The 14454-nt window shown below is 38.4% G+C and overlaps 2 protein-coding genes across 2 annotated transcripts; both read left to right on the top strand.

Annotated features, from left to right (window-relative positions):
* Positions 1–71: 71 nt before the first annotated feature.
* On the top strand, positions 72–638 carry LOC116164434 (IST1 homolog). Its single transcript, XM_031478617.1, has 2 exons — positions 72–403; positions 455–638. The coding sequence occupies exons 1-2, from the start codon at positions 222–224 to the stop codon at positions 621–623; spliced, it is 351 nt and encodes a 116-aa protein (XP_031334477.1). The 5' UTR covers positions 72–221; the 3' UTR covers positions 624–638.
* An 11042-nt stretch (positions 639–11680) lies between these two features.
* Positions 11681–13124, top strand: LOC116163832. The gene is made up of 2 exons (XM_031477962.1): positions 11681–11812; positions 11865–13124. Exon 2 carries the CDS (start codon positions 11973–11975, stop codon positions 13122–13124), a length of 1152 nt encoding a protein of 383 aa, XP_031333822.1. The 5' UTR covers positions 11681–11812; positions 11865–11972.
* Positions 13125–14454: the final 1330 nt, after the last annotated feature.

Genomic DNA, 14454 nt, shown 5'->3' with positions numbered 1-14454 from the left:
ATATGAATGACAGCCTTGTGAAAGTTGACGTCTGTCTCATTTTTAATCAATACAAAGTAATATCACTCTCTCTTTCTAACTTAGGCTAAGCTCTACGAATCAAAAATCAGAGTCACTATCGTTATAAATAAAAATTACAGTATGATTCACTAATTCGGACATAAATTTGTTATTAACTATAATTTGTTGTAACCCATTGCAACTACAAGATCATATTCGCAATGTTCTCGAGTTCGCCAAATTACACGAAATTAAAAACCAACCTCCGATTGGCCCTTAATCGGTTGAAGCTGTTAGAAAAGAAGAAAACAGAACTGACCATGAAGGCCAGAAGGGAAATAGCGGATTACATACAAGCTGGTAAATACGAAAGGGCCAAGATTAGAGTCGAGCACATTATTAGGTATGCTTACAGTTTGTCAATAAACAGTCTTGTGTCATTGGTTTCTTTCAGGGAAGATTATCTCGTAGAAGCGATGGAGATCGTCGAAATGTATTGCGATTTGCTGTTGGCGAGGTTTGGCTTAATTACACAGATGAAGGAGTTAGATGATGGCATTGCCGAGGCCGTTTCTAGCTTAATTTGGGTTTCGCCACGAATGTTTGCCGATGTACAGGTATAAAAAGGGGCGCCTGCAGATCATTCTGCATCCAGACTTTAAAGTTTGAATTTTCTGTGTCAACCTCTTCCGGTGCACGTTATGTCTCTTCCAAGCCTTTCTTCTTCCGTGAAATTGTTTTGTGAAGGTTGCTTTGGAAAGGTCCATGTAGCTTTTTAGCATTTCCCAAGTTCTTCCCAGGGGTCTGAAACTGATCTGGAGATTTCCAGAAGAGAATGTTGTGAAGTCGCAAAGACTATGGGAAGACATTGAGAAATACTGTTATGTTTCAAGGCTTTCAAAATTACCTAGAAAGCACTGGAAAGTGTTCAGGATTTTTTTTTAAACAAATACTCTGAATGCAGACTTTATAGTCTGAATTTGAGTGTTAGGTATCTCGTAAATTCGTACTTTAAAGTCTGAGCACAAAAAAGTCACCTAGGGTAAGGTCTCCAGTAGTCGGCCACTTAGGCATAGATATTACTTCACAAATATATTAAAAATAGTCAGCTTTACATCATATGAATGTGAATAACTGTTGTGGTATTAGTAGTAATTGTATTTGGTTCCAAAAATACCGATTAAGCACTATATGGCGATATAAAATATTAGTAAACTATATTTCAAAGCGAAGCCAAAAACACCAGTGGTCAGCCATTAAAAACTTTAGTACAGCCATCCCTGCTCCAGTAGTCAGCCCAGTTGCATTTGGAACAATAAAACTATAGGTAGGTAGGTATCTAGGTAGGTAGATATTAATATGCGACTTTAATAATAACAAAAATTAGTAGGTATATAACATTTAAGAATACACTATCCACAAAATATTATTTTAGCCTGTACAAAAGGTACAAACAAATTCTGCATCTTGAATGTCAATATATTTACACCCTTGAAATTTTGTGCATTTCAAGTGATACCACTTGGGGCACTTATCACATCCCACGTTTTTCATGTCATTGTTATCACTGTCTAGAAGTAAGTCGCAAGTAGCACACTGTTCTTTTCGCTTTGTTGAGGTTGGGTTCTCACCGTTGTCCTTTATATGATAGGTTTGTAGGTTGTCATTACTCTCATTGGTTTTTTTAGCTTTTTGCTTTTTGTTCAACGATTTCTGCTGTAATCTTTCTTTAGCTTTCTTAACTCTTTCTTCCTTTCTTTTAGCCTTTTCCTTTTCAGAATTTTCTTTTTCATCTTGTTTCTGCTGTAAATACATTCTAAACTGCTCTGATGAAATTGCGGCTGGGAGTCTATCAGTTTTTCTTCTTTTTTGTTTTGCATCTATTGGACCAGGGAAAAATAAATGATGTTTGATGGATGTGGTTTTTTGTTTTTCAGTAGTGCTACTATTATCGACATTAAAATTATTTTCTGGTTCGATGTTGGATTTATTAATAACAATATTTTGCAACACTACGATCTTATTTTTTTGGTCTTCAGCTTCTGTGTCTGCATTTTTCAGTATATTAGTTTCATTTGTGTTTGGTTTTATTTCCTGTCTATGAACAAGATCTTGATTTCGGTCATTCTTACTTTCATGTGGTTCTGTTTCACTCAATGTAACTATGTCCCTCGTTTCTAGGTCTTGATTTCGTTCTGTTCCTCTTAGTGTAATAATCTTCTTTGCTACTGCGTCTTGGTTTGCTTTACTCCTATTTTCATCGGTTTCTGTTCCACTCAATGTTACATTAGGGGATTCATTCGGTTCTATTTCCAACGTTATTGCGACGGCTTTATTTGGTTCACTACTATTTTCATTTGGGTCTGCTCCATTTTCATTTCCTTCAATTTGACCTGTTCTTTCTTCAAGTTCATTATTAGTAGCATTTGCATGGGAGAATACCTCAGTAACAACAGTTTCAAATTCATTTTCACCAATATATTCATTAAAATCAAATGTTATAACATCTGCCGTTTGACGGTTCAGTTCTATAGGAGAGATAGGTTGAAGAACACCATCCGGTTGTACTTCATAACTCTGACTTTGATTTGCTGGCTCGTATTCCACTTCTATGGCATGAAGTTCCTCAACAATCTGTTCAACATTTGCAATTCCTCTGTTAAAAATAGTCTCTTTCAAACTTATCAAAACTTCGCGAGTTAGCCTTAAATCTTGTGCCGTCATCCCAACATTTGGATTTTTTTGCATATACCCTACATCTTGCATGTGTTCTAATCTATTTTGTACGCACTTTTTAAAATCCACCGCATCGGCGTTAAACGGAAACAATCCGCACTTTCTGAATCCGTTTTTAATTACGTCTAGTAAGTTTTGTTTGGTTAGCACTTGCTTTAGTAGAGGACAAAACGTAGTTTTCGTTAAGACACAGTTAGTGTTTTCTGATTTCCTTTGCCACTCCCTGATAGTGTTTTTCCATTCCTGCTTCAGAGGTTTAAAGACGCTTACGTCAGCCGGTTGCATGATATGGGTTGTATTGGGAGGAAGTGCGTATAAGATAATACGATTATCATGGCAAAATTGACTAATTACTTTGGACAAATGCGACTTATGACCATCAACCAAAAGTAATACAGGCCTACGGATTTCTTTGGAGGTAAGCCATTTGTCCAGGCCATTAGCTATGTATTGTAACGTTATTTATAAAATTCGGGTTCGATTTATATCAATATTTATTAAACAAAACTAAAACACTATAAAATCCGTACAATTTATATCGATTATTTATATCACTCACACTTCGCAATTTATTTCCGTGCTCGATCTCGTTCGATAGTAGACTGCCGCGATGTTCGGTCCGCAACCATTTATACACGCAAGCAATGTAAGTCCAGTACATTCTAGAATATTTCTACACAAAATCACTATCGCGCGTAGAAAATTCCAGAGCGCCAAAGGCGACGTCGTGTCTGGAGCATTTCCGTTACACTGCCCCCTTCTTAATTCTGGACGTCTCGTTCAGAAACTGCGTTAGTATTACTTTTTAATGCCTCGTGTCGGAATCTGCAGTCAGAGCGTGCTCGACAAACACCTTTCTTGAAAAAGTAACAGTCCACAGTTTTGCGGAGGGTCGTCCCCTGTGGGTTGAAGCAGCATACTGTAATTCGAACGCTAGTGTTTCTAAAACTCACTTCGATCATGGTTCGCACTATTTTCCAGTCCAACCCATCTAAACCACATCCAATCTTCGGGTTCGCCAAGCTATTTATGTCATAGTATGCCATGAGTTTCTTTAAGTTTTTTAAAGCAGACCAGAGGTTTTCATAGGTGGGTTTGCCTTCTGACGTTTTCTTTGGAACCAAGTAGAACAAAGAGCGTTGACTATCTTCCAAGCGCAGTACTTTACCCACTCGTGGTCTTTGCTTTATCAACTCGTCTATTCTTCCAAATCTTTTCCGGAATACGGAAGCTATACCTCTACACATGCGAAGGTCTTCGGCGACACAATGGGCGATGGAAACGTTAACCGGAAGCTCAAAAATATTTTGACAAATTTCCTGAGTAACGCCAAATCGAGCTTTCTTCCGCTGGGCGTAATTTGACATAAAATCGTTAAAGTTTGGCTCGATCCCAAAGCTGCGTTCCTCTTCTCGAATACCTCTAACTTCTTCGTTGTTGTTGGATCCGGCATATCGTGCGAGTCGATTAATGTGGACAACTTTCGGTTTCCGGTGGTTCATTCTGATACGATATATCACGTCATTTATTTTCTTGATCACCTCATACGGACCTTCCCATTGTCTTTGTAGCTTGGGAGAAAGACTTCTTCGTCTCTGTGGATTGTGCAGCCATACCAGATCTCCAGCTTCAAAAGTTTCATTGGCCGAGCGGAGGTTGTATTGATTTTTCATGCGATCGCTGGCAATCTGAATATGACTTCTAGCCAAGTCGTGAATATCGTTCATCTTCGCCTTTAGTTGGTCAACATAATTTTCACCTGCGACATATTCTTCATGGGGTTTACGCCCAAACTCGAGATCACATGGAAGGCGTAGTTCACGACCCAACATAAGGCAGGCAGGAGTCTGACCCGTGGTCTCGTTGACGGCTGATCGATATGCCATAAGGAACAGGTGGAGGTACTGGTCCCAATTTTTCTGATGTTCTGCCACGACTTTTGAAAGATATTTACCCATCGTTCGATTCATTCTCTTCACCATTCCATCTGACTGAGGATGCAAAGGTGTTGTTCTGGTTTTATTGGCTCCTACCAATCGACAAACATCTTGGAACAAAGCCGATTCAAAGTTCCTTCCTTGATCTGATGGATTTCTATAGGAACACCAAAACGTGTAAAGAACTCCTTTACCAACACTTCTGCAACTGTTGCTGCCTCTTGGTTTGGAATGGCGTAAGCTTCAGTCCACTTTGTGAAATAATCCATAGCGACTAGGATATATTTATTTCCGTCATCTGTCTCGGGAAACGGTCCTGCGATATCGATAGCAACTCGTTCCATCGGACTACCAACGTTATACTGCCTCATGGGTGCCTTCTTCTTGGAAACTGGTCCGTTTCCAGTAGCACATAACTCGCATTTTTGACACCATCGCCGGACATCTTTTCTTTACGGTTGACCCAATAGAATCGCTCACGTACCCTTTGCAACGTTTTCGTAATACCAAAGTGTCCTCCGGAAGCGCCGTCATGCAATTTTCGCAATACTTCCGACACTTTGCTTCTAGGTACTACTAATTGCAGCGTCGATTCGGTGCCATCTTCACTTTCAAGGGTCCTATACAACAGGTTGTCTTTCAGAGTCAGGCTATTCCATTGGCCCCAATAACTCTTTACTTCAGGACTTGTGGCACTAATGTCTTGCCAGCCTGGTCTTTGTCCGTGGCGCATCCAATTCAGAACAGTTTTTATACTTGGGTCGTTTTCTTGGGCCGTTTTGATTTCGCTTGGCTTCCATTCCTCACTCTCTACAGTTGTTCGTCGCAGATGGCCAATCTTGTCTTCTATTTTAGAACAATGTGTGCAGTTGTCTTTGCACGGTCTTCTTGACAAAGCGTCTGCATTATTGTGAACTTTTCCAGCCGACGTAATGTTTTCAGTGAAGATCGGGGCTTTGTTTCTGCAGGTCGACGATAGCCCCTTCCTGTCGACCTTTCTTAGTTTTCCGACTGCTGCAATGGTTTTTGGCAGTTGCGGCGAACGTGTCCAATCTCGCCGTGGTTCACGTTTCTTTGCCAGTGACTGTATTGCTTTATTGACCTTTTCTTCCATTACTTTACTGACCTTTTCTTCCACTACTTTACTGACCTTTTCTTCCACTACTTTACTGACCTTTTCTTCAAAACTTTCAGAGCCACCTTCCTCTTCTATGGTTCTTACCCGGCTCTCACTGCGAGGTTCCACCATACGTACTCGCGCACTTCCATGACTAGCTTTCTTGGCGGCTTCGAATTCTAACGCATGGGCCAAAGCTTTCTCAATTTTGTCGTGCCTAGCCAGTCTCAAAGCCTGCTGGGCATCTCCATCACGAACGGCATCGATAAATGTTTGTACAGCCAGTTGATCAAGAAAGCTCTCCGGTGCCGTAGGGTATGCCAATCGAATCAGTCTAGCGATGTCCGCTTCAAGTTCCTGCAAACTTTCTCCAGGTTTCTGCATTCGGTTCTTGACTTGGGCATAGTAAACTTGCTGAAGGTGTTTATCGCCATATCGCATTTCGAGTCGCGCTACTATTTGTTGGAAGTTCTGTTGATCCTCGGGGATAGTCCGCAACACATCCAGAGCATCTCCTCTCAGAGCAAGAATCAGGGCTGTAGTTTTGTCTTGAAGAGTCCATTTATTTGCCGCAGCCGCTGCTTCAAACTGTCGAACGTACGTGGTCCAAGGAATCTTACCATCAAAAGTAGGTGGCTTTATTCGGGCTTGCTGAACGTCGCCTTCTACTCTCGTATTTGTTTCTGGGTCGACCTTCTTGTAATGAGTAGACTGTGGCACCTCAAGAAGACGGTCCATCAGTAATTCATCTGGGGCACTACTAGTACGCTCTTCCGTAGTCAGTCGCAAGAATTGCTCGCGCAGCTCTTCATACTTGTGCTCAATCTCGACGAATGTTGCTTTAAATGTTTTGGAAACTTCCGTAATTCTATCTTCAACTTTTTCTTCAATTGATTTAGAGACTTCTTCGATAATCTTTCTAGAATTTTCCTCCATCTTTTCGAACTTCTCGTCCATTTTCTCGAACTTTTCTTCAATATTTCTAGAATTTTCTTCATTAATCCTTCTAGAATTTTCTTCCAACTTCTCGAACTTCTCTTGAATATTTCTAGAATTTTCTTCATTAATCTTTCTAGAATTTTCTTCCATTTTCTCGAACTTCTCTTCAAAATTTCTAGAATTTTCTTCCAACTTCTCTTGAATATTTCTAGAATTTTCTTGGGTGCTTTTCATTTCTTGTTGCAACACCTGTTGGCCATTTTGGATTTGCTGGAGCAAATTGAGCATCGTTTCTTCCATTTTAGCGGCAGCAGATCTTGTTACAGGCATACACAAGCACAAGCACTTAATTTAAACTTACTTTTAATTAATTTAATTAATCCCACTTCTGACACCAATGTAACGTTATTTATAAATTCGGGTTCGATTTATATCAATATTTATTAAACAAAACTAAAACACTATAAAATCCGTACAATTTATATCGATTATTTATATCACTCACACTTCGCAATTTATTTCAGATTTTCGCGCTCGATGTTTCATACGTACTCGTTCCGTAGTAGACTGCCGCGATGTTCGGTCCGCAACCATTTATACACGCAAGCAATGTAAGTCCAGTACATTCTCGAATACGCGTAGAAAATTCCAGAGAATTCTGGAGCATTTCCGTTACAGTATTCAAAGAAGGTGTCAGATCGCATCCATCCACTTTCGGATTTGCCCAAAAACCACCCTGAAGGTACACTGTCAACCACCGCCTTCGTGGGTCTTACAAACGGGAACACAACCATAGGCGGTAAAGTTTGACCGTCAGCCGAAAAAAACAAAAGTACTGTGATAGTCTCCTTTTCGCTGCCTTTTTGTATTTCGTATACATCTCTCCATCCTTTGGGTGCCAACACTTTTCCCGTTTTGGGACACATTGAAAAACTTGTCTCGTCCCCATTAAAAATTCGAGTTGGATCTTGTAATATATCCAAAGAATTGCAAATTTCTAAATGAGCTGTTAATTCACGAAACCATTTTCTAATTGTTTCCTCGGTTATTATACTTCTGGCTTTAGTGAGTCCTTCTGCTTCTCGCAGAGCTATCGCAGGATGTCTCTGAAGAAACAGTTTATACCATTTCTTTCCCGGTCTGCTGTTTACAAAGGGATTTTTTCGTTCTTCGCTTATTACAATTTGTTGCACTGTGTTCAACAAATCATTTTTTTTTAAAGGAAATCCACTTTTAGCTAATTCAATCACCCATTCTTCTAGCTCTACTTCTTCATCTTTAGTGAGAATAGTGCCCGGTCCCATTCTTCGGGGCCCTTCTTTAACTCGCCCGTGCAGTCGGTCCTGCAATGTTCCCCTAGGAACACTGAACCTTCGGCTTGCTTCCCGAATTCCTAAATTTTCAGTTCGGATTGCGTTCAAAGCATCGCGTAAAGCCTCTTCTGAGTATTGATGTATTTCGCGTTTTTTAAAAGGCGCCATTGTTCTAAATAATAAATCATCAAATTATTACCTAGGCAATTTGTACGGATGAGTATTGGCACTGAGGGAGCGTGAAGTCGGCCATTGCCACACGCTTGTGCAATGAGGTGGCTGACTATTGGGTTTACAATGTTTTTGCTTTATTTTTAGTTCACCAGTTAGATTTTAGGCTACACCTGTATCACAACAGTCAATTTGGTTCATATTCGAAATGTCCGCAAAATTCCCAGTGGTCGGCCACCTGGCTGATTACTGGAATGGACAGATCAAGTCAATACCCATACTCAGCCGTCTTATTTTACCAACTCAGCTTTATTCAATTTTATTTTTTGAGAAATATTTGGAAAGAGAAACTATCATATAATTACAAAACACTAGCACTGTGATGTTATATGCACAATTTTCTTAATTACAGACTATTTTCTGATGGGTCGTATCTAAGCAAAATCATACGTGCTTACCTTGAATTCAGCCGTTACACATCAAGCATATAATCACATGCGTCGCACTCTGTCAATTTTGTGGTTATGTTGTTAGATGTTACTGGCGCGAAATTTAAATAGGTGGCCGACTATTGGGAAAAATACAATTTACAAAAAGAGTGATACTTCGGATATTACAAGGCAATATTTGTACTGGTGGCCGCCAACTGGAGATGGTTGAACTTAGGTGCATTTACCCTAGAGAGTGTTAAAGTTTGTTCGTATTTCGCGGAATTCGAATTGAATTACGCGCGTATGTCAGCTGCCCTCTCCCGAAATGTTCCCCCTTGCCCGCGGTCAGCGGCCTACTGCGCATGCACACAGCGACCACCACCGGCCATTTTAACAGTTGTTTACACGAAGTTTTGTGGTTATACTTTTTACCAGTTTTATGATATTATAATATAAAAGGTGCGTTAACTATAAAAGTAGGTAGGTAGGTATATATACAATATTAATTTTTTGATTTATTAGAATGTACGTAGGCGTAGAATTCTCAGACGCAGGGGAAGGAATTGCGGTAATTTGTAACACATGGTTAACTCCTTTAAAGCAGCAGTGTTGGTGGCCGCCCCATAAAAAACTCGAACGTTACAATAAGGCGTTAAAGCACGTTGAACAACCAAGCGATGATTGGGAGTTATACAATATAAAAAAGCGTTTATTTGAAACAGGTTAGTTAGAAATGGAGAGATATTCGATTGTTTCACAAATAATTTAGATGATCTTCAAAAGGCATCCATAAAACTAAAGAAGGCTGAAACTACTTCCGATGTACAATCAGAGCAAGAGGCTACAAACCCAAAACCAATAAAAAGAATTCGAACACTTCCTTCAAGATACCAGAATTACGAATCATCTGATGAAGAGCAAATTCCATCGAAATTTCCTAGACCAGCAGCGATTAAAAAACTAATTGGAAATCAAACAGTAGGTTCGGAAGGTAAGCATTCCGTTTATGTAGGTATCTGCATGTATTTAAAAAATTAGCAATTTCAATGAACATCGAGAGATTTTTTACATACTTAACTATAATTATATGAATCTTTAAACAGCAAGAAGTAGGTCAAGGACACATCTATATTTTGGGTTTTGTTTCAGTTCATGTGGTTCAATCCCCTCCTTTTACTCCAAATTCGCCATCGATGCAAGTTGATACTGACAATTTAGATTTAGAAATTTCTACCCCAACAACATCCTCAAGACCAACAATACTATCGTCTTCGTACAACAATGAGGAAGAGAAACGTAATTATTTATAAAGTGTTTACAGGGTGATATTTTTTTTATGTCTTTTAGGGTTCCGTTCAAAATTATTTACAATGCTTCATCTTATAAAGGAACAAAACAATAAAATTATCGACTGGATTGAAAACCAAAACCCTTCACATTCGACTACAGTTGAAGAAATTACCACCAAGTTTCCTGTAAACTTTCCTTTAGCCGACGTAGATTCTGTTTCAATATTAGACGAATATTTGAAGAACGAGAAACACTTTACTAATTTGGTAAGGAAGCTTCCGTAAATTGTAGATATATTTACTTAATTTCGGTTATTGTCTTACAGGTTACATATTGTTGTGTAAACTTCCTAAGCCTGAAAATACCCACACAACTTACCCTTACTAGCTCAATCCCACACAAACTCTTAAAAACACAAATCTCAGGGCCCGTAAAATGAGTCCGACTACCCCTTTTCTTCGTCCGGACAAGGGGTAGCAACCTCGCCAGGTCGGTGGCTAATACCTCCCTTAAATTCCAAACAAAATAATCCCTTGTTAACTGACTTCTGGAATGAAATTTAAGTCCCACCGATGATCCAAACCTTTTTACTTTACCAAACTCGTTTCACACTCGGGAAAAAAAAGAAAACTTAAAATTTGAGAAACTCGAATCCTTGACTTTTACTTTACACACACAAATAATAAATGACAAAAAAAAATTTTAAAAGGCTAAATTTACAAAATCCGAAAAAAAAAATGACTGACATGAAATGAAACACAAAACCGTCTCAGACGGCGATTCTTACAATTAAAATTTAAAAACAAAAATGACAGTACTCACGGTGCTAATCCTTTTTACAAAATGCACCCACGACCGAAGCACACAAAAAAAAAACACAAACACGGCCCCAGGTATGTGCTGACACAGCTACTCCAACAGCTCCTCGGCGATGCTGGCGTTAAACAAACGTTCCGTCTCCTCCAGATGATGTAAGATACAACACAAACGAACTCTCGCTGCTCAAAATGGCGTTATTGTACCGCTCGTTTCCTCTCCAACAAACTCCTTCCAAAGACCTTAAACTCCTCGACGATGCCGGCGTAAAAACACGTTCCCGGACTTTCAAAAATAACAACACTCGACGAATAAACTGGCGTAACTTTATCAAACGCCGCTACAATAAACTTTCCAAAAAAATCCTCACATAGACAAACGTAGGCTTCGCGAAACGGTACAATAAGCGCCTTCTCTTCGCTGTTCAAAACCCATTTATACCCCAGTATCGTCAAATCTCGTTGCCACGCTTTTCCATGAATAATTTGAATGTCGGATCCGAAAAGGCTTAACGGTCGACTCCGCGGACCAATAGCATAATTGCATAAATGAAACTATTACCGAACGTAAATCAACTTAGACTGGCACTTTTACGAGTTTTACCACGCCAAAATTCCTATGAAATTCGTTCTTAAACAACTAAAAGTTTCCTTATCTAAAGTAACACTTGTGCAAAGCGCGAGCACTCTGCTACCTTCCACGAATTTAACAATAACAAGACAAAATTTATTACATTTAAACACACTAATTACGGATTCGATTTTCCCAGACTTAAACTTCTTAATTAACTCCGGCCGAGCATTAATTGAACTAAAACAACGATCCTCTGCATAAAAATGGGAAATAAACGTCTTTCCAGAGTAAATAAATGCCGACCAACTGCGGCCTAATAAAAAAACACAACATATCTTTCATCTTTTGGAGGTAAAGGTATTACCCAAAAGACTAATCTAATCCTGAAGCGTTGCATTAGTAATCCATTAGCCACAGAATATAATTTTTGTGGCAAGAGAGCAGGAAAACGCCCTTTTTTTGAATTGAACTTGAAAAATGCTATTGTTGGTATGTTTTATAACTAAAAGCATAATTGATTACTAATGGGTTTTACTTACAGCTACAGTGAGACGATCTACAGATTGTACCGAGAGGGAAATTGAAGATATAATTAAGTGCTGGTTAAAACACGCTCCGCAGCGCCAAAAGTTACAAAATTTAAAAAATAATGCCTAAGCATTCTGTTTCGAAGAGGCAAATGTATCGCAGAGTGGCAACAGCTGTCCAACACACATTATTAGATCCTTCATCTAGTTCAAGAGAAGCAAAAGGTAAAACTGTTCAGCATAAAAAATCAGATCTCTCTGAAAGCTGCTCTGGTTTGGTAAGCAGTCAATATGATGATTTGGATAATTTCAATTTAGTAACACCCTGTGAGTTTTTCAATAGTTTTCCAAGCTGTTCTTTTGAAATTAATTATGGTTCCAATAATAACTCTGGCGAAAATTCTGATTCTGATTCAATCTCTGATTCCGAAAATGTAAATTCTGATTCTGAAGGTAAGAGCCATGTATTTAATGACAATGTTAATATAGAAAAATCCTCGGAAAAATCAGAAACTCCCAAACATAATGCACTTGCCAATAGTTTAAGAGAATGGGGATTAAAATTTAAAGTTTCACATTCGGCATTCACAGATCTATTGCATATATTACATGATTCCCATCCCTACTTACCACTTGATTGTAGAACTTTGTTAAATACACCATCAAGTTACGCTACAAAACAACTGGATAGTGGAGAAATGGTTTATCTGGGTATATCTCCTAATTTACAAAGAATTCTGTCTCCTCTTATTTCTACATCACCAAACTTGATTAATATTAAATTAGCGTTCAATGTTGACGGCCTGCCACTATTTAAAAGTTCCAATGTAAATATTTGGCCAATATTATGTCAGATTAAATCTATTACCGTAGAACCCTTTGTTGTTGCCATATTTAGTGGCTCTGGGAAGCCTGTGCCATTAAGTACATATCTGGAAGACTTTGTTGAAGAGTTGAAGGTTTTAATACATAATGGTATAGAGATAAATGGAATTACAATATCAATTTCAATTTATGCTTTTGTATGTGATGCTCCAGCACGATCTTATTTAAAAGGAATTAAATCTCACAGTGGTTATTCATCATGCGAGAGATGTATTGAAACTGGAGATTATTTGAATGGGAGAGTAATATTTAAAAAAGTTCATAGTACAAAGAGAACAGACCATACATTTACTTTACAGTCAGATGAATCTCACCACTTATATGACTCTCCACTGGTACAAGTGCCTAGTTTAGGACTGGTGTCGCATTTTGTTGTATTACATGCATAATGTTTGCCTGGGAATTATGAGGAAACTCTTAAACATTTGGATATCGGGTGCACTACATGTCAGATTAGGAAATCAAATTGTAAAAAAAATTTCAGATGATATTTTGTTGTTGAGTGATTATATCCCATTAGAATTCAATAGGAAAGGACGATCATTGCAAGATTTGCAGAGATGGAAAGCAACGGAGTTTAGAACATTTCTGTTATATGTATCACCTATTGTTTTAAGAGATAAACTTGATGTTGCCATGTACGAACATTTTATGCTTTTCCATGTTGGAATTACCATTTTAGTATCTTCAAGTCATATAAACAATATTGGTGCCAATCGCGCTGGCATATATTTAAATGAATTTGCCAATCATAGTTCTAATATATATGGTTGGGAGTTTCTGATTTATAATGTCCATATGCTTTGTCATTTACATGAAGATTGTAGTAAATATGGCCCACTAGATGAATTTTCGGCTTTCCCTTATGAAAATTTTTTTATTTCATACTGTCCGGTAGATGTTGGATTACACTATCATTTTGAGTCCGGTAGGTGAGTTATTACAGCATCAGAGCCGGTAAGTGTCGCTAAGCAACACTTACCGGACTGTTATTTGTATACATCAAATTTGACATCTTCACACAATTAATTAAAAACCCCAACATAAATTTGGCTGTAATTCTTTATTTCAAACATTAACATGGATTGTAATGAAACAATTTGTATTACCCTCAACACTAACGCCTGGGTTATTACTGGATGTCGAGTTAGTAATGTTTGATTCCTTCTGCTGTAGAACTTCAATGAAATTTTCACGGCCTTGCATCAGTTGTATCATACGGGCAATCTTAACTTTTCCTTCTACCGAGTCTTTGATGTATTTTTCTGCCGTCGATGAGCTTTTCCATGCCCCATGACACTTTAACACCGAAACCCAGGCAAAAAAATCTCAATTCAAAAACTTACTGCATCCAAACAGTATGCCAACATGACGTTTTCCTCTACTTGTTTCGCCCCATGTTCGTTCCTTAATTGGCAAAACACTTAGTACTCTTTTTCATACCTTGCGGCCGACTTCTTAGGAACCAACTTTTCGGTTGCTTCATGAGATTTCAACAGGATTGTATCGGGAACAGTGGAACATCCCACAACGTTTATAGCGTCCATTTTTCCGTGAAAAAAATTTAATGTCAACAAACTACAAACTATAGCAACGGCCGTTGCCACAGAAACAAGGTAATGCGATTTTTACAATATAATGAAATTTTGTAATCTTTGAAATGAAATAATGACACAAAACAGACTTACAGTATGAAATAAAATACGTTACGATATACGT

Source organism: Photinus pyralis, unplaced genomic scaffold, assembly GCF_008802855.1.
Source record: "Photinus pyralis isolate 1611_PpyrPB1 unplaced genomic scaffold, Ppyr1.3 Ppyr1.4_LG2, whole genome shotgun sequence".
Classification (NCBI taxonomy): Eukaryota; Metazoa; Arthropoda; class Insecta; order Coleoptera; family Lampyridae; genus Photinus; species Photinus pyralis.
The sequence above is the reverse complement of the archived record's forward strand: the minus strand, read 5'-3'. Positions and strand labels throughout refer to the sequence as shown.